At 42.8% G+C, this 26327-nt stretch overlaps 2 protein-coding genes across 3 annotated transcripts in view; both read left to right on the top strand.

Annotated features, from left to right (window-relative positions):
- Positions 1-5833: 5833 nt before the first annotated feature.
- LOC131244572 (uncharacterized) lies at positions 5834-6468 on the top strand. The gene is made up of 2 exons (XM_058244094.1): positions 5834-5971; positions 6223-6468. The coding sequence occupies exons 1-2, from the start codon at positions 5834-5836 to the stop codon at positions 6466-6468; spliced, it is 384 nt and encodes a 127-aa protein (XP_058100077.1).
- An 11078-nt stretch (positions 6469-17546) lies between these two features.
- Positions 17547-26327, top strand: part of LOC131242065 (uncharacterized) — a 40185-nt gene continuing 31404 nt past the window's right edge. For both annotated transcript variants that reach the window (XM_058240470.1, XM_058240453.1), the window contains exon 1: positions 17547-17704. The gene's annotated coding sequence lies outside the window, so the exon portion shown is untranslated. The remainder of the gene's footprint in view (positions 17705-26327) is intronic.

The following is a 26327-nucleotide window of genomic DNA, read 5'->3' as shown; positions in this document are numbered from 1 at the left end:
GTTCACTCCCTCAGACTCTATTTGCCTTCTCCCTTGTTCCTCCGGCAAATCCCGTACTCTCTCTCCCAGAAGAGTCTGCACAAGATCAACAGCAGCCAGCAATCGGGAGCAACCCTCCCACACATCTTTACTCAACACAACACAACAATCAGGTTACAACACAAGTTCCCTTCTATAGGAACCACAGATAAGAACTGGCGGATGTCCATGAAGGGGGCCAGTTTCGAGTCTAACTCACTCCCCCTAACGGGAGTAACATTCCAGATCTGACAAATACCCCAGGCGGGAGCCATTTTTGGGCATCACACCCTCCTCCGAAAGGGAACGGCGTTCAATTCCAGCTTTCTCCCGCCATAGGGAGTCCACCGTCTTTCTAACAACCTCCCATTCTTGATCCATACGAAGAAGCAGCACAAGCCCTACAGCAAGGAGCAAGATACCATCCTCAAAGCAAGTCTGAGATTGAGGAATTACGAGAGCAACTACAGATGGTGCAAAATCAGCTTCAGAGACAGCAAGGAGTGGACCACCCATCCACCAAATTCAGGGACCTTTGTCCCTTCCCAGATGCCCGGGTACCTTCGAACTTCGAGGTACCAAAATTCAAAAGGTATGACGGTAACAGGTGCCCCACAGCACATCTAAAAGCATTTTGTGGGAAACTCAATGCAATAGCAGGGAATGATGGAGCCTTGATACGGCTCTTTCAGAAATCTCTTAAGGGTGACGCCTTGGATTGGTACACCTCACTGGATACATCAAATCAGAACCTGGGAAAAACTCTCCCAGGCATTCATTGACAGGTTCTCATATAACCTAAACATGGTTCCAAGAAGATCTGACTTGGTTGCCTTAAGACCAAAAACTGATGAATTTTTATCGGCATACTTAGGACGATGGCGAGCCATAGCAGCTCGAATGAGAAACCCCATCGATGACGAGGAGCAGATATCCATGATTGTACATTCAACAAATCCTAGCATTTCAGGATATCTAATCTCGTATCCATACGTAAATTTCTCCCAACTCATCCGAGCCGGAGAACAAGTCAAAGCCGGAATTAGGGCTGGGACCATTTCCCCATGGCCACACCAGGCCCCCTCAATCAAGAGAAACAAAGTCGAGGGGAAACCCATTGGATATGGGAATGAAAACAGCATTTCTCCCGCGCAGCGCACCACAGAAGTTAACAACATTGTCACTAATACTCAAGGCAACCAGTATGCTCCACAACCAGAGCCACGTCAAGACAAGCAGTACCAGCCACAACCAAATAGGCAGTACCAACCCTAGCCGACCCAACAGGGATATCAGGCACAGTCATCTCAACAACAATAGCAACAGCCTAGGGGGAATGCGCTAGGATCATACAAACAGGAAATGTTAAGAAGGAAGTTTACCCCTTTAGCACAAACATACAATCAGGTTCTGACTATGTTAATGCAAAAGCAGCTTCTGACACCGCTCCAACCGTGGCTTCCCCCTAACTCTTTGCCACCTGGTTACAACGAAAATCAATACTGCGCAATACCATCAGGCTCTTGGCCATCTAACGGACCGCTGCTTCTCTTTGAAACACACGGTCCAAGATTTGATCGAAAGTCAGAAAATCGCCATCACCCCACAGGCTAGCAATACGGCCCAAGCCAACATTCTCCAAAACCCCCTGCCATTGTATCAAGCAGGACCCAGCACATCTAGCACCTCTAGTGTCAATCACATCGAAGGAGGCAACCCGCGTTCTTCTCTCCACATCATTATATACAAGCAATCATGCCCGACACAGCAAACCGGATATGGGGATACCAACAAGCGTCATCGCTTGGGCCTCTAGTATTCCTTGAAGCAGCATCAGCCACTCAACCTCTTATTTTTTTGGAAGCAGCACCAGCCACTCAGCCTCTTGCAGTACCATTAACACCGCCTCTTGTATTCCTTGAAGCAGCACCCAACAGGTCACACCTTCAGCATCTTGCCCCCAAAGGGGCACATTCAACTCCATCCTCGGTACATCTAAAAAGGTCAAATCCTGAACCCATTGTCCTCTTGATAGGCCTCCCTGATCTAACCCCGCTAACCTCGCAAGGGGCACCCTCAGTTCAAGCCCCAACATTCCTAATGCCTCACCAGCTGGCACATGCCCAGAGGATCCTTCCCACACATCAAAAAGGGGAAGAAAACTTTGCTTCCAAAACCAGTCAGGACTTGGTAGCACCTCAAGAAAAGTCATCGGATCCATTACAAAACATTCCAGCCACAACTCCCCATCCGCAAGAACCGCTAATATTCCTGGAAGAAAGGACGATTCCCTCCTACGACCCAAAAACAGTCACATGGCATTACCCAGAATGCGATGAAGTGGGTAACAATGGGAGGTATTTCAAGAGAGATAATCAGAATTCGAAAGAAACCCGGGAAACTTTGTCGAGAACCACTTGCAAGACCAATGCTGCTTATGACATAGCAACTCAACTCAAAACCATTCCCACACAAATATCCATCTGGGAACTCCTATGCACATCAAGATCGCATCGAGAAGTCTTTGCGAAAACATTGAATGATGCCCATATCTCTCCTAATGTACCTCCCGAAATGATGGCAAGTATGATCGGACAACTCCTTGCACCATGAGTCATCACTTTCTCGGATGAGGAACTACCACCTGAAGGGCATGAACATGGACGCTCACTAAATATAGTTGTCTGTCATAAGAATTTCAAAGTCCCACTCGTGCTCATAGACAACGGATCTAGCCTGAATGTCTGTCCTTTGAGGATTGCCGAAAGGTTGGGGATAGAACTGTCCTCTTTCAGGCCTAGCATCATCAGCGTTAAAGCCTTCGACAACTCCCGAAGGCAGGTTGAGGCAGAAATCGACCTTGAATTACAAATCGGACCAGAAATGACCCTTGTCATGTTTCAGGTCATTAACATTCCTACCTCATTTAACCTTCCGTTGGGGCGACCATGGCTCCATGCCGTTGGAGTCATCCCATCTACCCTCCATCAAATGGTTAAATTCTCTTCGGGAAATCGAATCATTTCAGTGTTGGCCGAGCCAAAAACCAGCTTACCGGTGATGGTCAATATCCCAGAAATCGACATCCCAGTGATTGACATTCAGCATGCAGAAAGTGATATATTGTATTACAGCTTCGAATTAGAAAATGTGAATATAATCACCAACCCACGCCCTCTTGCTGCTGAATATGTTATTCCTCCTGCCGAATGGCTAATCCTGAACTACCTACCGAGTTCCATGGCAAAGGTATGGTGGTAAAACCAACACCTATCAACATGTAGAGACAGGGATTGGGATATCAGCCGACACCAGAGGATTAGGCTGAAAGGCCAAAAAAGGGTCAACCATTTAAGTGCACACCCATCAAGTTCATAAAGGCTGGGATAGTTTATGAAGACACGATGAGGACCCTTGAGGACCAACTCCAGCAACTCAAACTCACAAAACATGCTAACCTGGAGTCCATCTGGCCACCAATAAGGTGGGATAGGATCCTCAGGGCATCAAAAGCACATCTAAAGCTAGGGGTAGAACCCTAGACCCATCACATGAAGCTAGGGGCATGGAAACAGGTCCACCCACAAAAGACCCAGAACCAGGAGTGCCCCTTGAAAGAAACATAGGTAAGAACGGGGAGACACCTATACCCACCCACAATCAGGGGGACACATCCCCGCCACCAGCTCAACGACAAAAGGGGCAAAAGCAGCCCATCCATTGGGTTGACATGGGAAAATCGCCTGCCCTTGATTGGACGAATGTTAAGGTCCCATCACAAGACGAACCTGGAGAGCTAGAAGGACTCCAACTCCTGGGCGAAGAGATCGAATCAGATTCTGACTCTGAGCCCAGCCCAGCGGATATCATGGTCATCAGGACAGATGACCCACAGGAATAGATAAAACAAAATAAAGAGATCAGATGGGGGAAAGAACTACCATTGACAGTTGTCCCCCTAACGATCGAATCAGCCGGCGAACCATTCATGGATGCCGGCCTTTAAAAAATGTAAATGTAAATAGCAATTGGTATCCCTAACCAGGGTAAGACCAATCATAGTTCGCAACACCATCCTGTTCGGGACACCTTGGCGACACAAAAAAATTAGAAATTTTTCAAAACACAAAAACATCACATATTCCTAAAAATACAAAAAATCAGATATTCAAAACCACAAAACATCAAAAAAATTTCAAAATACAAAAACAATAGAAAAACTTTCAAAAATCACTGTGCCAAACACCTTGAACACATTGCAGGAGTTTGAGGTCGACTCGTATGATTTCGATCTAGAGTTGGACTTCGAACTCATGGGTTTGGATGAAGCCCCAGATGAGGGAAATGATGATACAGCTCTCAAATTCGAGAATTCTCTCGAAAAGTTCGAAACAAAGGTCAATATTGTAGCAGACGACTTTGAGGTTGTGAACTTAGGATCCGCAGAACTCCCTAAAGAGGTGCGTATCGGAAGATAATTATCCTCAGAATACAAGCAGAGGATGATCAAGTTTCTGAAACCAAGGTTGTCCAACTTTGCCTTCTCTTACGAGGAAATGCCAGGCCTCGATGAAGATTTGGTGGTGCATAATTTGCCAATAAAGCCAGACATGAAGCCTATCAAGCAGAAGCTGCGAAGAATGAAGCCAGAATGGGCCCTAAAGATTCATGATAAAGTCATCAAGCAATACAACGCAGGATTCTTGGTAGTCTCCAACTACCCGGAATGGCTCGTAAACATCGTACCAGTCCCAAAGAAGGATGGAAAAGTCAGGATGTGCATCGACTTCAGAGATCTCAACAAAGCAAGCCCTAAAGACGACTTCCCTCTGCCTCATATCGATACACTGGTAGATAATACTGCTAGACACAAGGTCTTCTCCTTCATGGACAGCTTCTCAGTCTACAACCAGATCAAGATGGCCATCGAAGATCGAGAGAATACTTCCTTCATCACACCATGGGGAACTTTCTGCTATCGAGTTATGTCCTTCAGACTGAAGAATGCCGGAGCTACATATCAACGAGCCATGACTGCCTTGTTTCATGATATGATAAACAAGGAGATGGAAGTTTACGTGGATGATATGATCGTCAAGTCTCGCACGATCGATGGACACTTCGAAGACCTTGAGAAGCTCTTCAACACGCTAGAAAAATTCAAGCTCCGCCTCAACCCGTGTGTCTTCGGTGCAACCGGGGGCAAGCTGCTAGGTTTTATTGTCAGCGAAGATGGTATCCGGGTGGATGAGAGTAAGACCAAGGCAATCATCGAAATGCCGCCGCCTAAGACTGAAAAGGAAATTCGAGGCTTCCTCGGACAGATCCAGTATATCAGCCGATTCATCACACAGCTCACTCCGGTCTGTGAGCCCATATTCAAGCTGTTATGGAAGAACTCACCAAAAGAATGGAATGACGATTGCCAAGCAGCCTTCGACAAGATAAAAAAAATACCTACTAAATCCTCCAGTGCTCATGCCACCTACTCCGGGTAGGCCATTACTGCTATATATCTCCGTCGCAGCAGAAGCAATTAGATGCGTTCTTGGCCAACACGATGACACAGGAATAAAAGAGCAAGCAATCTACTATCTAAGCCGATGATTCACAAGCTATGAAGCCAAATATTCTATCTTAGAGAAAACGTGCCTCGCCCTAGTTTGGGCAACACAACGACTACGACAATATATGATTGCTCACCCGATCCTTCTGCTCGCTCGCATGGACCCGTTAAAATACTTGTTCGAAAAGTCGGCACTAACGGGTAGGATTGCAAAATGTCAGCTATTGCTTTCAAAGTTCGACATCACTTATGTCACCCCAGAAAGCAATCAAGGGGCAAGCATTGGCCGACCACTTAGCAACCCACTCTCTGCCGGACTATCAACCATTGAAGACCTTCTTTCCCGACGAGGATATTCTCCTGATTGAGGAGGAAGAAGGAAGAAAGGTAAGAGAGTGGACACTCTTCTTCGACAAAGCCGCAAACTCAAAAGGAAGTGGAGTAGGCGTCATACTTTATTCTCCTTAGGGCGTCCCAATTCTCATATCTAGAAGGCTAGCATTCCAATGTACCGACAACGTAGCTGAATACAAAGCATGCATCACTAGTCTAAGAGAAGCCATCATCCTCAATGTGAAGAGGTTATGAGTTTTTGGAGACTCACAACTCATCATCAATCAGATAAATGGTGTTGGAAGACCAAGGATGAAAAGTTGATTCCATATCATGTCTACCTGAAAAATTTAGCCGAGGAATTTAAGGAGATCACATTCTCTTACATGCCCCGAATCAAGAACCAATTTGCAGACGCTTTGGCCACTCTCGCCTCAATGCTGGAAATCCCGAAAGGAGTTGCTGAATGGGAACTCACCGTCGAACTCCAGGAGGAGCCCGCATTCTGCCTACAGATTGATGAAGCAGAACCTCCCTCAAATGATCAGTAATGGTACACGGACATCAAGAAATACCTCGAACATCAAAAGTACCCGGAAGGAGCAATGCCAGTTGATCGACGCACCATCCAACGGCTAGCGGCATAGTTTGTTATCACTGGGGACATTCTTTATAAGCGATCCTTCAACCAAGTCCTTCTCCGCAGTCTGGATGAGACAGAAGCGGCACAGATCATGTTAGAAATCCACAAAGGACTATGTGGCCCACACATGAATGGACACATGATGGCAAAGAAGATCTTACGACTCAGCTATTATTGGCTTACGATGGAGACAGATTGCTGCAAACACGTCAGGAAATGTTTCAAGTGTCAAGAGCACGCAAACCAGATCCATGCCCCTGCTTCCGAACTCTACAACCTGACGGCACCATGGCCCTTCTCTGTATGGGGACAGGATATTATCGGCAAGGTCAACCCCAAAGCTTCAAATGGGCATGAATACATTCTGGTGGCGGTAGACTACTTCACCAAATGGATAGAGGCAGCACCCTACACCACCATAGCAGCATCTCATGTAGTCAAGTTTATGAAGAACAACATCATTAGCTGCTACGGGTCCCTCAGGCCATTATTACTGACAATGGAACTCCGTTCATAAATAAAAGGATAGGCGATTTTCTCGGTTCAACGTCATCGGTCAAGCCCCTACCGTCCTCAAATGAACGGTGGCGTCGAAGCCGCAAACAAAACTGTCATTCACATACTGGAGAAGATGGTAAAGACATATCGTGATTGGTCGAAAATGCTTCCTTACGCACTCTCCTATCAGACGTCTGTACGGTTTGCTACAGGCACAACTCCTTACGAACTCGTATACGGAATGGAAGCAGTACTGCCAGTCAAAATCGAAATCCCATCACTGCGGATATTGCTGGAAAGCGAAGTCGAGGAAGGCAAGTGGCAACAAGCAAGATATGATCAACTGCATCTAGCAGATGAAAAGCGCATGCGAGCGCTAAGCCACTCCCAATGTTATTAAAGAAGGATCGCTCGGGCCTACAACAAGAGGGTCCGGAAGAAGAGTTTCAATGTCGGCGACATGGTCATGAAGCGTATCTTACCACTGTATTTACCAGATCCTAGAGGAAAGTTCAAACCCTCATGGAAAGGACCGCTGATCATTCGGGAAGTACTCCCAGGAGGTGCTCTCCGGCTCACTAATCTAAAAGGAGAGGATCTTTCCGAGCCCATCAATGCCAATAACGTGAAAATCTATCACGGGTAACCATACCTAACCTTGTCAATGATTAACAATCGCAAAGCTGCATCCCTCACTCCTCCATCAAAAATAAAAAATGTATCCATCACCTCTCCCATCAGAAACATCAATCATCTCTCCCACAAAAGAAAGAAAAAAAAAAGCGGGAAAGCAGAAAGAAAGAAAAAAAAAAGAGAGAAAGAGAGAACAAAAAGAAGATCTCAAAAAGAAGACCCAGAAAGGAGAGAATAAGCCTATACCACATCCCCCAAATAACCAGACCAGAAACCAGCTTATGATTGTAATCAAAGACAAGGACAGGAAGGTAACTAGTCGGCCAGCTATGAAAGAGGTCTCTCCATCTTCCACAGCACTCAAAAAAAGAGAGAGAGAGAAGGACATGTCTAAGCAAAAAGGGCGAGGTGAAAACCCAAAAGGGTGCCTTGAGTAAAAACAATGGGCATGTAACGGACTTGGTGAAAACCTGAAAAGGCGTCAAGGGTAAAAACAGCACAGCTGCCAAGGGGCAGGCAAGATCAAAAACCTGGGACGTAGTGAAAATCTAAAAGGACGCTACAGGCAAAAACGACGGGAAGAGCCGGACGTAGTGAAAACCCGAAAGGGCATTACGAGCAAAAATGGCTAGAAAAGGGAAAAAATAAAAATAAAAGTGCAAGTACAGAAGAAGTCAAGGCAGCAAGCACCACAGCGAGATGCAAAGGAAAGATCAACTGCGGATTAGTTCTCTATCAAACTCTACTCAAATCCGGGGATGCGATTCCAGATACCCTCTTAAGGAACCAAGACCCTAGGAACACAATTTAGGATATTGCATACAACATGGGCTAGGCCTAAGATTCTGATCCCAATCATCCAAAGCATAAATCCAAACACGAGTGCACATTGACAAATTTGGCACAAAATAAAAATATTTCATCCTTCTTACAAATACACTGCTTTTCTTTCCTTTTGTATCAAAAACAAAATCCTTCATACATACAAAAATAAGCAGTCGATCGAAAAAAGGGATCAAAGGTAAGCTCCTACCTCTCATACAGCGATAATTTCTGTCTGAGCCTCTCTACCTCCATGCGCAGGCAGAAGACCTCATTTCTCTCTAGACGATGTGCTATAAACATACTCTCGTCATATCGTTGTCCCACGGCGAGTCGATGAGCCATATCCTCACAAGTGTGGCGGAGGACAGCGACCTTAGAAATCAGGTGACCATGTGTGGCTTGTAAGAAAGACGGATCAATGAAAGGACGTTCCTCAAAAGCCTCAAACGAATCATCAACGCACGAGGAGGAGGAGGAAGTAGCATCGCTCACCATGTCCTGATCAGCAATCTCGTCCTCCAAATGCCAACCAGGGACCTAATGATATAATGATTGCTCTGCCACCCATCGCTGGTACAGTACGGTTGCCAGAGGAGGAGCCCAAGACTCAAGCTCCAGCATCGTCGCATCTAAGGAGCCCTGCTAGGAAATCCAGACTGGCCTATACAAAGTGGGCAAATCAGAAGAGGGGCATGTCGAATCCCAAGAAAGCAAAATTTAGAACATCCTGCCAAAAGCTGAACTGTCGAAGGAAGCGTACAGGATGATAGGAGCAGTACCCTCGAAGCCCCAACAGCAGTAAAGGAGTACGGGCAACACTACAAATCAACGGGGAGCGATGGAGCCAAGGAGCCTCCTAACTGATCTCCCACCCTCGCAACTAAGTGAGCATATAACGATATAGTGATTCAGTGGCCTCAACACTAAGGGGAAGGTCGTCAAGCAACAAGCGCAGCACATCACCGCGATGGGAGTGCGGCCATAAAAGTTGAGGGGTCATGAACAGATGCTCCCACAACCAAACCTGCAAGGAAATACGTTTCAAACTCAGGCTGCAAGCAGGAAAACAGTGCTAAGCAAGGAAGAGGAAAAGAGCAGAGGATACCTGAAGGAATGCACAACAACCCTGGAGGATGCGGGTTCGCCCTAAAGAACACTCGATCAAAGCTCCGCCAGCACCACAGAAATGATTCTCCTGCGATACATTACACGACGGAATACGTCCAATAAAGCTGCTAAAGAGGATTATCGTCAGCCAGAGAAGAGCAACTCAACCAAAACATAGAATACCAGTGCATTCAGGCATTGGAACTGGCGATTTGACCCAGGACCACCACGAGCAGTGGAGCAGTGATCATACAAGACCTCAAGCGAAAGCTCGCCAACCCTACCCTCTGCAATAGGAAGAGCGACAAGAAATTCGAACCAGGAGATCAGATCAGTAGAACGAACTAGCTTGGACACAGGAATGTAAGGCTCTTGGGTGAGAGGAAGACCAGACGAGCGCAAGAGCTCCTCCAGTGACGGTCCCAACTCCAGGTCATTGAAGGAAAACAGGTTCAGAGATGGAATCCAATCATACAACGCCGCGCTCAACAGCCGCCAGTCTAAGCGAACCCGATGGAAATGAAGAACCTCTCTGAAGCCTAAGGAGCCCAACTTAAAGATCTCGGACTCGGTCAAGCTCTCTATCCAAAAGAGCAGTTGCTTAGAGCAAGAGACACGTGGTTGCAATCGACAGGTCTAGACAGGGACGCCCTCAACAATCTGGATTCCCAAGTCAACAGAAGAATCGTCAACAATGGGCATCCCCTCGTCCAGCAAGTCTATCTCATGATGACGAAAGAAGCCAACATCGCCCATCGCATCGCGCTAGGTGTTCTGGAAAGCTATGACAGGCGGGCCCGAGCCACCAACAACTGTCACATCAAGAGCTGTCGCGAACATGCACGCCCCAGGAGCCGTAATACTTAAAGTGTCCAAATCGCTGACAGGGCCTACACCCTGGGCCCCAGCAATAGCTGACTATCCCATCACTATCTCGATATCCGTGCTAAAAATCTGACCAAGTCATCTGCAAGAAATCCATCACCCGCCAAATCCAAACTGCTTGGGCCACCAAAATAGGGCCCACCACCCATCCAGGCCTGATCCACCCCATCCATACCGTCTACCGTCATGATGCCATCATCCACACCGCCCATGATCATCCCTCCATCAATCAAGCCATCAGATGCCATCTTCACACCATCCTCATTATTCAAATCATTCATCCTCGCCACATCAGCATCCACGAAACCTAGCAACCCACCTGGCATAAATCCATCAAACCCCATCAATCCCTCCCCATGAACACCATCAAAACCATCAAGTCCATCCACATCCAAACCAACTTCATATCCTCCATCAATGATGATGGGAGCCATGCCATAAATACCATTAATTTCCTCACCACCAACCTCCATCAATACTTCTTTAAATGGATCTTCTTCATCATTTGTGGGAACACCAACCTTCCCACCATTTAAGGATCCACCAACCCTCTCATTATGGTCAGCCATAATGAAGACAAAAGGAAAGGAAGAAACAAAGAGGAAAAAGGACAAAGAGAAGTGAGGATGGGACAAAAGGGAATATGATCGGACGGACAGAGGCAGGGAAGAATATCTGGAAAAGGGGAAAGAGAATGAACAGAGAAGAAGGGTACTCGCTGGAAGAAAAGATGAATGGAGGCGGCACCCCGATTACCGCCTGCGGTACTCCAATCACTGCCCTCAGAACTGACATTTTTGCATTGCTGCAGCGCTGACAGGACAGAATGGGAGGAAAAAAGTCAGCAGGCGGCATCTTGATTACCGCCCGCGGTAGTCCGACTACCGCCCGAGCCCACTTTCGGGAAAATTTTGGGCAGGGTCCGCTTTGGAAGGCCAGAACCCAAGAACAAACATCCGTACACTCAATTGGGATCGCAAAGGTGATCAAAAGCAACGATCAAAAGGGGAGCAACATTGATCAACTGAGATTTCATATAAACATGGAAATTACACATCCAAGGATACAAGATTACATGATAAGATAAGCTAATCATCATCAGGAAGATAAGTGTCTGTATCCTTGCGGTGAAAATGGGGGCCCAAGATCCCTCCTCCAGCAAAACGTGCGTCGCCCGACCAAAAGCATATTTGGGACAGCGGGCTGTCCTCAAGGGCTGCTGTGAGAAGACTGGTCCTCCCTTTGGACTAGTGGACAATACCCAAAATAAAAAATGAGTTTTTTTACCAAATCAGCCCCCTGATTTTTGAAATTACCAAAACAGTCCCCAAAATTTCAAAAGAAAATCCCAAATTTTCTGAAAAACTCCAGGAATTTCAAAAAAAAAAACTCCAAAAATTTCAAAAAATTCCAAAAAAATCTCCAAAACCCCTCAAATTCCAAAAAATTCCTAAAATTTTCAGAAAATCCCCAAAATCCCGAAGTTACCAAATTGCCAAAAATAGAACAAATCCCTAGGGAGTATAGCCTCAAAAAGGACACTTCTTCTAACTCATCAAGCCCCATTAATTTATTAGTAGAGGCCATCTGACTTTGCTATAAATAAAAACCAAACGACGATGCCCACCCGCGAGATCGAATGGATATTTTTCAAAAAATTCAAAAATATCTTCAGATAAAATCCCTAAGGAGTTTAGCTCCCAAGGGAATAAATTTTTCTTTGCCAAAATGCACGCGGCGCGTAGTATACTGAGGAATCTTCCATATTCTCCAGTTGCGATCGGTGCAAATAGCTAAATAAGATTCGATCCCTTCCGGTTTTCCCAGAGGATGATCGAATCCGTACATGATACATGTACGATTGGCCCGATCTCTATATCTAGACAGTCGTACAAATGATAGTAAAATGAGTGGATCCATCTCTGGGAAGAATAATCAAACTCAAAGTGACAACAATCCATTGTAACCAAGGTATTAGAATCAGTAGACTGCACGACAAAAGGTTACCTACACATACCTAGTCCGGGATGTTCAGAAAATTTGATCGAGTCCAAGTCGGCGTAGTGAGTTCCCCGTAAGGCCGCACCAATGTGCAGGGCAGCTAACCACTTTGACGATCAAATGGAACGAATACTCCTAGGGTGATTATGTAGCAAAGGAAACGACAGACCAAACAGTACGAGAATCCTCGTAAAGCCACGACAAATGCACAAAGGCCCTTACTTTTCAGACTTACTCTCCAATGCTATCAACAATCTGATGTTAAAGGGTTGTGATTGGTGACCCGTAAAGCCGCGACGCGCAGGGGACAATCACAACATTTTTCTCAACCCTCGTGATGTGTGCAGGTCATCTTTTTCCAAACAATCAATTGATAACGATGCAATGACAGACAACAGATTTGAATCACTATCCTTTCTGACCAGAAGGGTGGGGTGTCCACTTGCTTTGGCGGCCAAAGAGGGGCATTTGTAGACACCCCACCCAAGCTAACATCTTGAGAACGTTAAGATTATCCAAGAACCATGGTCATACCTTGGACCAAACCCTAATCCCAGCCTAAACCAAACCATGACCCAAAAGTCCCTAAACTCCCAATCCATAACCTGAAACTGCAATCCAAACCGTTCAGCACACATACAGCCTCGCCTATACCTTATACCCTAGCCAGAATCCTCTAACCATACATAAATCCACCACTTTGAGTCCCAGGAACCCAAAACGAAGACCATTGGACAAACCAGAGCACCACACGAAACCCACACGCGTGAATCCGGCCCGAACTAGGCTCGTGCGGTAGTCTGACTACCGCGAGCGGCAGTCTGACTACCGCCTGCGGTACTTCGACTACCACCGCTCACGGCTCTCATGTGGACAGCTGTCCCAGCGTCCAAAAGTCAACTTTCTCTTGGAATTACCCCTCAATCCGAGCTTATTTACCCTTTTACCAACCCCATTAGCCAATGAGAGCATGTCATGTGACATCTCTCTCCTCTCCACCAACCACCACTTGGCACCTCAGCTTTTAACCCTCTCAAACCCACTATTTACCATTCAACCATTGGAGGAGGCTATAAATAGCCCTCTCCTCTTCTCATTTCCACACACCACACACTTAACAACTAAGAGAGTGAGAGAGAGAGAAAGAGAGAGAAAGTGAGAGAGAAAGAGAATGAGTGAAGAAGAGAGTGAGGGAAAGGGAGGGAACTCCCAAACTCTCAAAATTTTGATTTTTTCAGCCACCCCCTAGCCCTCCTCTCAACCCATTCAATCTATAGGCCTAACCCAAATTGATCATGATTCAGTCTATGTCTTAGCCTATTCAAGAATCAAGCCAAAGATCTATCATCTTACAAGTATTCATCATGACATCTACTCCCTTCTCAACCTCCCTGCTTCTCTAGATCTCTAGTGAACGTATGCTCTGTGACTTGCTGTACATCGGATTCTGTCACATTAGAAATTTCTAGTGATCTAGTCCATTTTTCTTACCTCTTTGCATAAGCATTATCACATTCACCTTTTAGACACATTGTCGGACGTATACTCTGTGGCCTGCTGAAATCTTGGATCTTGTTACATCCGAAATCCACGTGTGACTAGTCCCATCATGACCATAACATCATCATCATCCCTTGAGATTGTTTTACCACACTAAGTAGAGATCATACATTTGTACGGGCAGAGAGGGTGCCTAATCCCTTCCCTCTTTGTAACCGAGGTCCCTTACCCGGAATCCCGGATCGCAGATCAGGAGTCACTCTAAGGTAGGAAAGTCTTCGGATTTCTCCAACTTTACATATTCCGCAGGTTTTAGCCGACTGCGGGATTCTGAGTTTTATTGGCTAATGGTGACTCCAATATTCACAAATCAGCCTAATTCCCCACCATCAAATCCATAACATTTCAAATCAGCGTTGGCGCCGATTTTCAGTGTCTACAACTACTTTTTTCCAATGGTGTGGTTAACTTGAGATTTGGATCTTCTTAAATTTTAGAATTACATATTAAAATGATCTGAAAAAATGGATGCATGGCCTGAATATAAAAAATTAATATATATGGGACCCACACGATAAGGGTAACACCCAATAAGGTGTCACCCAAGTCGTTTGGCAGTTTGGATAGGAGGGGGTTCTAAATCCCCTGGTTGTTTGGCAGCATAAAGTAAATGGGGGTTTCAAATTCAAGGGCTTTCAAATTCCCTCTTTGAGGGGGTTTGAAATGGGAGAGCTTGAATTACACTTAAAATCATTTCAATAGTTGCAAGTGTAATATGTGCGTTGCCATACTATCATTCTATTGGGTAGATGGCCCATTAATGATGATCAACACCACTCGAACATTGTCTATGTAAATCAGCACCATCTAAACATTGTCCAACACTGTCCAGACATTATCCATGTTAATCAATGATTAAAAATCATTAGTTACTCACTCAAACATGATCTTGTGCTTGTGGCCCATTCGAGACTTGAAATTTCATCATTTTCAAGCAAAACATATATTTCACGAGGCTTATCACAACCATTGTGTCAAAAATTATATATCTCACTAATTAGAGATATTAAAGTTGATACTTTTGGATTAAAGTTGATTCACAATCTAAGGTGCCAAACACAACGGAGGATTTCAAACACAAGGGGTTTCAAATCCTGGGTTCCAATCGGAGGGCTCCAAATCCATGCTCCTAAAAAGGCCCTTAATTTAGTTCTTTATGACCTAATTAATAGGTTGGATGGAAAATAAATATTATAATGGGTCGTGGGAAAGTTTTAACGGTGTGCATTCAATCGAGATTGTTTCCTGTGGTAATGATTAAAAAAGAATGTCCACTAGCAGTCGCAGCTGGCATCCTCAATATCAATCCGCGTCCCATGGAATGAGCTTGTCATTAAAAACTCATTAGGGCCTACGATAATATTTACTTGCCATCCCCCGTTGATAAGGTAGAAAAGATATTAGGGGAGGGAAAAATTCAAATATCATTTTGATCCAAAACTTTTTTGTCCCACAAAAGTTTTTAACGGCCATTTAGTACCTTTTCCAATGGTGTGGTTCACCTAAGATTTGGATCTTCTTAAATATTAGAATCACATACTAAAATGATTCCAATGGTGTGGTTCACCTGAGATTTGGATCTTCTTAAAATTTAGAATCACATACTAAAATGATCTGAAAAAATGGATGGACAGCTTGGATATACAAAAAATTAATCCATATGGGACTCACGGGGTAAGGGTAACACCCAGCAAGGTGTTATCCGGGTAACACCTAATCCGCTCCTCGTCTTCTAGTTCTGGGGTTTGTTCAGACATAGTTGGCGATGGGGGCATTTACGTAAAATTTCCGCGGAAAGAAACCTAATGGCTACTTCTTTTTATAGTTTGACAGATCAGGAACAATGAGAGGATCCTCGATCGAGGATATGCACAGAGTCCTCTGCTTTCAGTCTTACAGTGGTAGCTCCATCCTTCAGTGATCCATAACACAGATAGGTATGTTCGCCCACACCCTAATGTGGACTTGGTATAAAAATCCTAACCTTTCAATTCCGACCTTCAAATAAAATAAAAATTCAATAAATGGTCCACAATCAATGGGAAAAAGCCCAAGATTAGTGGCTAAAATCCTTCGATCTGGGCCATTTTACGGGCATGATCAATTGAAAGTGGATCACATCAAACAAGTGGTCTAGGATACAGAGTGGGAACTGTGCATATCCTCCCATCGAGTTGGAGAACCCTTGGGGGATTTCTCTTTGTAACCGTTTATTTCCAGGCCATTAATTGAAGGCTACGGTTTTCCTGAAGGAGATTTTTGGGCGGTCCATATCACCAAATCAAGGGTCCCACTTGTCAGGGGTCAAAACCAAGCCTTACAAGGGTCCCACTTATCAAAAGTGCCGCACATGTTTCAGATCTAGACCTTTCACCCACTTACAAGGGTCCCACTTATCTAAAGTCCCACACATGTTTCAGATCTAGACCTTTCACCCACTGGGCCTTATTAAGGACGAGTCATATTAAAACTATCGACGCAGATCAGATAATTTAATGGTGGGACAATTTTATTCTAACCGTTCATCTGTAATCATCGGAATTCGTCCAACCATCGTGAGAGGTACAAGTACAGATCAGTCTGGTTTCGGCTTAAGCGACATCCATGGTAGGTGGCAATAGATGGACGGTCCAGATCTTTACACGTGTGCAGTATGTATCACGTTGACTATCCAATCCCTGAAACGTAGAAATGAGGAAACACAGGGGAGCGGATTAGGTGCGGCCCTAGCCTCACCCAACACAGTTCGTCCCCGACCGTGGACCCCACCTTGATGTACTTATTGTATGTCATCGCCGGCCATCCGTTTTTTCAGCTAAATTTATGGAATGAGCCCAAAAAATGAAGCAGATCAAAATCTCAGGTGGACCATACCACAGGAAACAATGATGATTCGCTATTAAAAACTTACCGTGGGCCAAAAAAATTTTGGATCAAGATGATATTTGTTTTTTTCCCTTCTTACATGTCTGTGTGACCTTATCAACGGGTTGGATGAAAAATATATATTACAGTGGACCCTAAGAAGTTTTTAATGGTAGACGTTCAATCCCCACGGTTTCCTATGGTATGATACACCTGAGATTTGGATATGCTTCATTTTGGAGCTCATGACCTAAAATGATCTGTAAAAACGGATGGACGGTGTGGATATACAATACATACATTAAGGTGGGCCCCACGGTCAGGACCGCACCCAATCCTCTCCCCAAAAGTAGACACTGATGCATTAGGATCCAACCGTTGATTTGAAGCAAAGACAATGGATTGATGATGCGCAAACGATCTCCCAGTTTGTAAGGTTATACACCTTGGACAAAGTGGCCCATGAATAAACGGTCAGCAACAGAACATAAAAAACCGGTACAAAAATAGATAGTCACATATTGTATAAGATGAAATGATCTGATCTGGTAATTTTGGAAACAGTCCATCAACGGTGGAGCCCATCATACGAAAGGTCTAGATTGCTGGAAAAAGGGGCCAACTTGAACTTGTAAAGATCGTCTTGTCCAAAAAGTCACGTATGTAGGGAAAGAGACTTGAAAGTGAATCAAAATCCATTCCGAGATGACAAAGCGAGACTGACTGAAAATAGAAGAAGGCAATTCGAACCTTGGTTTCTTCCCTTTCAGGTACTGTACGGATGAAATATCTCTTCTTCTTCTTATTATTCTCGACTTTAATCTGTAGATTCGATCACCGCTGTTGGATCTGCTTCTCATAAGAATCTCATGTCAAAAGAAGAAGGAAAAAAAAAAAGAAAAGAAATTTCTTTCTTTTTTCTTATATTTGTTATAATCGGCATTTCTTCGTTTTGATTGTGTAAATTGAATTTTCTTTCTTATTTTCTCGTATTATAAGTAATATTCTCTTCCCAAATCGCCTTTTTGCTGAATCCGAGCTTTCATCTTTGCTATCCAGATAATCATGCATAGAGGTGTAGATTGAAAGGAATTGGGGTTTTGTAAGTTCCCTGATGTTGGTTTCTTGCGTTTTAATCGTCAAATGTACAAGTGGAGTAGTTGTATGGCAATCCGGACCGTCCATATTGCTTACCCAACTGTGGATGGAGCATGACTGAAAAGTCGTGCTTAGGAGATGATATTAACCTTCTGATTTTCCCTTTGAATTTGGACTGTTTTGCTTTTAACCATTCATTTGATAGAGATTAGTTGGATGGTTAGGATTGATTGATCAGTGTGATTTTAGATATTTGATCCGTCCACAACAGGATATACAATTTGGATTGTCTGGATAGGTACATCCATGCCACATGTGAGGAGGACATGTCTCTGCCATTTTCAAAATGATGCAAAACCAACATACAAGTCTAGCTGTAGTTTGGCGTCTATGATACATAGAAGGTAGTAAGTTCTTGATTTTATCGGTGATGCAGTCGTGACCAGACCGTTGCAGTTTCATGTTGGGGTGTCCAGTTTTTGGAGCTTATTCAAGATGCGATGCATTTTGCAGTAGTTATTTGCACAAGAGGCCGACTCTTGCTAGTCACTTGATGAAATGGCCTTGGTTCATTGTGATTCCTTTGTACACATGGTTGTATGGTGGGTAAATCTAAAGTGTCCATCTTTTGGGCCCTACTGTGGGTGGCTCATGGAAGAAAAGCCAGTCTGAAAACATGATTGTAGAAGTCCATTCTGTGGCCTCCAAATGGATTGTGATGATTGAAGAAGTCTGATTTGTGGCCTGCAAAGAGATGGTGAAAATTGTCAGATTGGTTGGTTGCCATGACAGATGAGACACAAATTTTAATTGACGACTGTTATGCCTTGTTTTGTCATATGCGATTCGGTCGGATATGCCATTTTGGGACCAAGGACCGTGTATGCCATAGTGGCATATGTGGTTTTTTGAATATTGGGCTTTATGCAGTCGCACAACAAAGTATGTGATCCCATAAACCATGATTATGTAATTATGCAGGCTTTATCAGCATGTGGTCGCACAGAGAACTATGCGATTTCATAAACCAGTATTATGTGATTATGCCATATGCGATGGCATTATGTCTATAAATATGCACTCCCATCCCCCATTTTTCCTTACTCTATTACTCTCTCTCTCTCTCGTAACTCTCTTACTCTCTCTCACTCTAATACTCCCATTCTCTGTTAACCAAGGTGTTCCATAACAGTAATGGTGGCCATAATGGCAGTTAAAAAAAAACCTGTTTCTGGACTGTTACGGCTCATTTTTTCTATAATCACCGTTATGGCTGTTTCGACCATGTAATGCGTTACGGTCATGATTGTTACCATTAAGTAACCGATTTGGCATGCCATGCTCTTAACTCTCTTACTCTCTCTCACTCTAATATTCTCGTTTGCTATTAACTAATTAACTCTCTTAATCTCTTACTCTTTCTCACTCCAATACTCTCATTCTCTCTTATTCTTAACACTTACTCTTATTCTCTCACTATCTCACACTCTCTCTCACTCTAATATTCTCATTCTCGCTTAACTCTCTTACTGCATTACTCTTATCTCGCATTCTACCCACTTGTAGTATTTTACATATTTTGTTTTTCATTTTTTTTCCCATTTTCCTTGATTTTTTAAAAATAATAATAATAAAAAAAAGCTTTCAGGGCTGTGTGATCTCATATGTGCACAGCCCCCTGGGTCATATGCGACTGCTTATGCCATTTGACGACATTATTTATGCTATTTTACATACCAAAATACCTCTCAAACATGTAGGTGAGAGGTGCTACACGTTGGGCTGACCAATAGGAGAGGTTTCATAATGGGCCTAAACTTTGGGTGAACAGAATAATATAATGAATTGTATAATTACATAGATGCAACAACAATTGAAAAAGGGTCAATGCTCTAGATTCCAAAGGAAAAACTCTTATCTGTTGAATGGATAGGATTCTAGAAGTGGCGTGGTTTTCATACTGTGGACCATTAACAAAAGGGCCCACTAGATGGATTATTCGAATTCTCTACCTGTACAACCATGTTTTTTGGGAGCCGTGTGAAACCAAGCTGGTACATTTCATGAAAAATTGAAATCTCTTTTTGCAAAATAGATCAATTTCAACTTTCAACATGATTTTCAAGTTTTAACGTTGGTGATGGATTGAGATGGATTAGTTTTATTACTAGAGATGGATTGAGGTGGATTAGGTATGTTCTTGCAAAATAGATCAATTTCTACTTTCAACATGATTTTCAAGTTTTAATGTTGGTGATGGATTGAGGTGGATTAGTTTTAATGCTAGAGATGGCTAGAGGTGGATTAGATATTTTCTTCTATATATATATTAATTATTATTTATGAACAACAACAATTTTATGAAAGCAAAGAAAAGGGAGAGATACAGAATCACAGATACATCTGCTCCAAAGAGACAACAAAAACATTACAATGGCACCCCATCCGTAAATTACCATCACGGCCAACCTGGTTGTAGCTTCACTCTATGATGAGGATAAAATCTCTGATTATGCCCTGCTTAGCCAACATGTTTGCCTTGGAGTTAGCTTCCAGTCAGTGTTTTAAATAGCTAGGCTATGTAGCGTGTAGCTCAGCCTTGATGCTACGTAACTTATGAAAATAGCTTAAGTTGTGTGTAGCCTACGCTACAGATAATTTCCCTATGCTATATGCTACATAGACCATGCTACATGCCACGTAGCTCACATTACAAGTTATTTTTCACTACAATATTAATAGCAACTAATGTTTTCAGTGAATGGTTACATTTTTCTATTTTCAATGAAAATTGGTTAACCTTTTCAATGCTTTTAGTAAAATAATATAAGTAACAATATTAAATCAGTTTCATTGCTCTTTCTTTACCTTTATATTTAATCATTGCCCTTTCCTATTACTTGAGGCTGCGTTTGGTTGCACCAAGTATAATGAAACTTTGTTAAATTTTATTATTAATCAGTCTAACTTGGTGGAGAAAATCATGAATTGGTGAAACCAATCGCAGCCTTGATTAAAAATCTAGTAGTGTGTAGCTTACGCCTCACACTTCAGAGCAGTGAATTCTACACTACATGCTATTCACTATTTAAAACATTGCTTCCAATGAACATGGAGAAATGCACCTGATACATACATACATACATACATACATAAATATTTGATGATTTACACCATTAGCACATGAGGCATATGCATCTTCAATAAGGTTAGCAATTCCCAGGACATCTGCCAGATCTTATCCACTTGACTCTATTGCTTCTGGGCAAATAGTGAGGCTAACCAATAAATTGAACCCTTCAAGAAGAGCTGCTACTTCTTCAGAATTAGATGCAAACAAGCTTATAAGGTTGGAGAACTCCAACACCTGCTCACTGCAGTGATTTCTAATTAGACCTACAATCCCTGCCAGACCTGGGTTTCACAATGAATAGCCATCGCAATTTATCTTGTACTAGCCTATAGGAGGACAATGCCTAGCTTTCTTAACCCCCCAGCTACACCTAGTTAATTCTTTCAAATTTGACCTCATCAGTGTTTGGGGACAACTCCCGTGCACTTGTCAGCCATGCTCCATTTGAGAATCAATCTAAAGACTTTACCTATCATGGAGTCCATTCTGCTTGATTTCCCTTTGAAAATCGAATTGATTTTTTCTATCCACAACATCCAAAGCATGGCGTGGATAGGTGATTTCCAGATAATGAAAAATTGCCCAAGTTACCCACATCTTCTATCCACCAATCAGTAAACAAATCTTCCATTGGCTCAGGAATCATTCCCAACATCTCAAAGTGCAAAATAACTGCTAACCAGACACCCCAAGAATAAGGACAATGTAAGAGCAAATGGGAAACTGTCCCTTCTGCTTCACAACACTCCGTGTGCACACTAAGGATAGAAAATCCTCTGCTTATAAGATGATTATGGTTGAGAAGCTTATCTAAGTGAGCTGTCCTCCAGTGAAACACTTTCACCTTTAGGGGAACGAAAAGACACAAATACTTGACCACAGGGATGATTAATACCTGTGCTCATTTGGTAATGCATGATGGAATGAGTGGGCTGAAAAATACCTGTCAGCTTCCTATTCCCAGATTTTTCTCTCTCCCTGATCTTGAAACATAAACATTCTCCCAAAGGTTCATCAACTCAGAAAGTGTTGGAATCTTTCTTTTTGAGGTGACGACAAAAGACCAGGCCCCATGCTACTTTACCTACATTTATTTGATAAAACTTGTGAATCAATTTCCCTTTATGAACTGCAGAAGCATACAGTTCTTACATTTCCTACCAAGAGGCATTTCTCCAGACCAACAGTCCTACCAAAATATAAATCTGTCTTAGACCCACTTTGTATTTAATATGGTTGTTGGAGCTCGATTATTCTGAGGATATGGCTTTCAAAATGGTAGAATCCTGTCTTTTGTCATATGCACCCATTCTCTGGATTGTATTTAGCTGCTAGATCCATTTCAATATTGGAATTTCTCTACTCCATTCTGTTAGTATTGTGTGCACTGGAAAGCCAATGTTTCATCTTAGGCCTTGGTTATTTTAAAGGAATGCTTATCTTTTGCCTCAGTTAATTATGTGTTTGGAACTAATCAAAACATGTGGATATTTACGTGTTGAAGGAGAGGGTTTTTTTTTTTTTTTTTGGCGTCCTTGGGGAATGTGAGTGTGGACATGGCGACATGCCATGAGAGAGTTGTGTTTCATGGATCTCAGTACAATAAATTCCAAGACCATTAACGGGAGTGGGCTACTTGTGAAAAGTTTAAGTGGTCATATTTTGTGAGGGGACCGATGACAAGTTGGGATGGAATGTCTTCACCATTGGTGATGCAGGCCCACGACCAATTGTAGGGCCCAATATGTGCTGATTTTGGACTATTTATTTATAGATTTGGGGCCTAAATTTCAAACTATATAATTTTCTTTTTGTGAGAGATATGGGGGGCTGTGATGGATGATATGGGGTTGATGTAAAGATGTGATTGAAAAATTTGAGCATTATTTCCTAGATTTGCTTTCACTATTATTAGGCTTTTACCATCTTAGGTACATTAGATTGATTTTGAATAAACTATGATTGATTTGAAATCAATCTCTTAGTTGAAGGGATCCTCATTAAATATTCATTTAGGATCTATAAAAGGAGGGGTAGTGTAGGAGGTAAGCATTCCAAAATTTAAGTGTGATTTTCTTAAGTATTGTAAGAGAAGAAGTTTATTATCAATAAAATTATTTCTCCTTCTCAACTCTATTATTCTTGTGGGTGTACTCTTGTCCATTTCTTGTGATTTAGGTTTCAAGATCTTATTGACTCGATAAACCGAGTTGTACCATTTTAGTATCATAGCGGGTGATCATTGGGGAACTATTTACTTTACATCATCTCTTAATGGCTTCGAAGGAGGTGACACTAAAGAGTTTATTCAAGTAATCTAATTGATCCACACACTCATAGAGTGGGTAGATCAACTCACGCATGCAGTAGGCAATAACACTAATTAAGTGGGCGAGCTCCGGTGTGGAGGAAATCTGCAGACTGAAGTTAGAGAATGTGAACACATAGGGGAAGGTGCCCGCCAACATCCTAATCACGGGCAGCCCCAGCCAAGGTGTTCCACAACGGTAATGGTGGCCATAACAGCCACTGTCGTTACCATTATGATATGGGTCGTTACGGCCCCCGTAACGGCCTTTTTAATTTTTTGAAAAAACCTGTTTTGGGACCGTTGCAGACAGGTTTTCCTATAATGACCGTTTCATCCCTGTAACGCGGAATGGTTATGGCCGTTACTGTTATGTAATGGCTGATACGTAACCATTTTTTTATACAATGGCCCCAGCTTATGAAGACACCAAAGATCGAATCCTTCGATCGTAGGAACTTGACAAAGAACCCATAATAGAAGTAGAAATTTCAGAAATGACCAAGAGATCCATGGAGTCGAAGGAAAAGTTGACATCTGAAGTGATTAATGCATTAACGTTTGACCTACACTTGAATTCATTAATCAATTGATGGATCCATTAATAGTGCAATCACATTGATAGACATGCAAATATGTCTCGACACCTTTACCTTTGTAAAAGATGACTATGGCACGAAAAACATGGCAAATGTTTCCGGATCAATGGAGAACTTTAAAATTACAACAAACAAATTGGGACCCACAAAAGCGCAAGCGAAAGAGACATCATCTATGGTGGACTCCAATAAAGGTTGTGTTGAGCCAACACTTACGGTTGCATCACCGGCTTCCACTAAAGAAGATGATTCATTGTTAAGTAGTATAAGTCTAAAGGTTGATATTGGTTTCCAACTTTAGGACGGATTCTTTTAGAGCCGAGGAGAATTGATACAGGCCCATGGTTCACCTAGGCTCACGACCTGCCACAGGGCCCAACATGTGCTGATTTTAAACTGTTTATTTATAAATTAAGGGCTAACTATCAAGATTTGTAATTTTGTGGAAAATATGGGTGCTAATTTAAAGATGTGATTTGAAATATGGGGAGATGTGATTGAAGATATATGGGCTAATTTGAAGATGTGATTAAAGATTTGAAGGATTATTTCCAAGATTTGCTTTTGTTATTATTAGGCTTTACCATATTGGGCAGATTGATTTGAAATCAGTTTCTTAGTTGGTGATGTTCTTATTGAAGATTCATTTATGGTCTATAAAAGGAGGGGTGGTGTTGGACGTAGGCATTCCAAAATTTTCTAAGTGTGAGTTTTTCTTAAGTATTGTAAGAAGTTTATATTAATAAAGTTATATCTCCATTTTGGTATTAGAGTGGGTTATCTTTGGGGATTTTTTTACTCTACATCATCTCCTAAAGGCGCCAAAGGGGCTGCCATAAGAAGAGTTTACACAAGTATCTCAATTGGTGGGCGCATTCATATAGTGAGAAGATCAACTTATGCATATGGTAGGCAATCTCACCATTCAAGTGGGAGAGCTCTTGTATGGAGGGAATCCGGAGACTCAAGTTAAAGCACGTGGGCATGTTAGGGAAGGTCCCCGCCAATGTCCTAACCAACAATGGGCGGCCTTGATTTGTAAAAACACAAATTATCAAATCCTTCTATTGTTGGAATGTGACAGAGAGCTCGGAATTAAGGTAGAAATTTTGGAATTTCATGGTCAATTGCATGTTGACGACTTCGTCGATCGGCTAAACAAGGTGGAAAAGGTGTTCAAGTATAGAATGTAATCTTTAATGATGTCCCAAGGTGCTCGGTCTCCTAAGAAAGTCTTGTCCCCCGAGTTCTTCTACCTTGAAACAATCTACTAAACCGGTTGCTTGTTTAGGAGGTAAAGAATCAAAATACAAACCTGATAATGTAAGCTTGGTAAGGAAAAAAATAGTTTGGAAGTGTTTGATAATGCCATGGATAATATCTTCTTTGTTTGAATGGATTGGATTACACATTGGAATTGAGGGGATGCGATTAGCCCGCCTGCATGCAATAACAAATTTATGAAAGTATGTTGCGTTTTATTTACCTTATCCCTTTGGTAGGTGATTCTGCCGCCAACTTATCTCTTCCCTTCTATTAACTCCTCCAAAGATTCTCAAACTCTTATTTTAGTTATCTTGGAGTCTTCGAGTAGAATGCTATCTAAAGGCCAAGATGAGGGCCTTTTCCAAGGCTTCAAGTTGTCAATGGGCCGAGTTGGGTTGGAGCATTGGGCTAGAGGGCTGGTTTCGGGCTTAAAACACAACCCCTTTTTTCAAGTGGGTCAGGCATGGACTTAGTTGTTCAAAAGCACATCAGCTCGGCCCATTATTTCTCTAAAAATTTAAAATTTAGACAAAAAAATTTCCCTCCTTTTCAAAATTCAAAAAAATATAATCTCTAATTAAAAAAAGAAAAGAAAAACTAGGAAAAATGATTGGCTCTCTCTCTCTCTCTCTCTCTCTCTCTCTCTCTCTCTCTCTCTCTCTCCAAACCCTAACCCTAACCCTAATCACATTTCCATTAAAGATGAGAGAACTGTACTATCTTTCACCAGAGCGATAATGATTGCTACCTTTGCTCGCAACCTCCTTTCTCTCCATCTTTCTCCTCTTCTCAACCCTCTGATATGGAAAATCATCAAGTCGTCCTTTCTCTCGAATCCCTTTGCCAATGCCACCATCCGATCGCTGAAGCTGCCTCAACTGGCCTACCTGATCCTCGGCACGAAAGGCGACGGGCCATGAATGAAGCAAGTGCTGTAGGCTGTCTATCACCTGTGGAATTATTATCTCCTACATCTGGATCTCAAGGCC

Source organism: Magnolia sinica, chromosome 1, assembly GCF_029962835.1.
Source record: "Magnolia sinica isolate HGM2019 chromosome 1, MsV1, whole genome shotgun sequence".
Classification (NCBI taxonomy): Eukaryota; Viridiplantae; Streptophyta; class Magnoliopsida; order Magnoliales; family Magnoliaceae; genus Magnolia; species Magnolia sinica.
The sequence above is the reverse complement of the archived record's forward strand: the minus strand, read 5'-3'. Positions and strand labels throughout refer to the sequence as shown.

Coding starts and splice junctions, on each gene's coding strand:
- LOC131244572 (XM_058244094.1), top strand. CDS start 5,834: ATGTCACCCCAGAAAGCAATCAAGGGGCAAGCATTGGCCGACCACTTA. Junction 5,972..6,222: donor AGGAGGAAGAAGGAAGAAAG/GTAAGAGAGTGG, acceptor TGGTGTTGGAAG/ACCAAGGATGAAAAGTTGAT.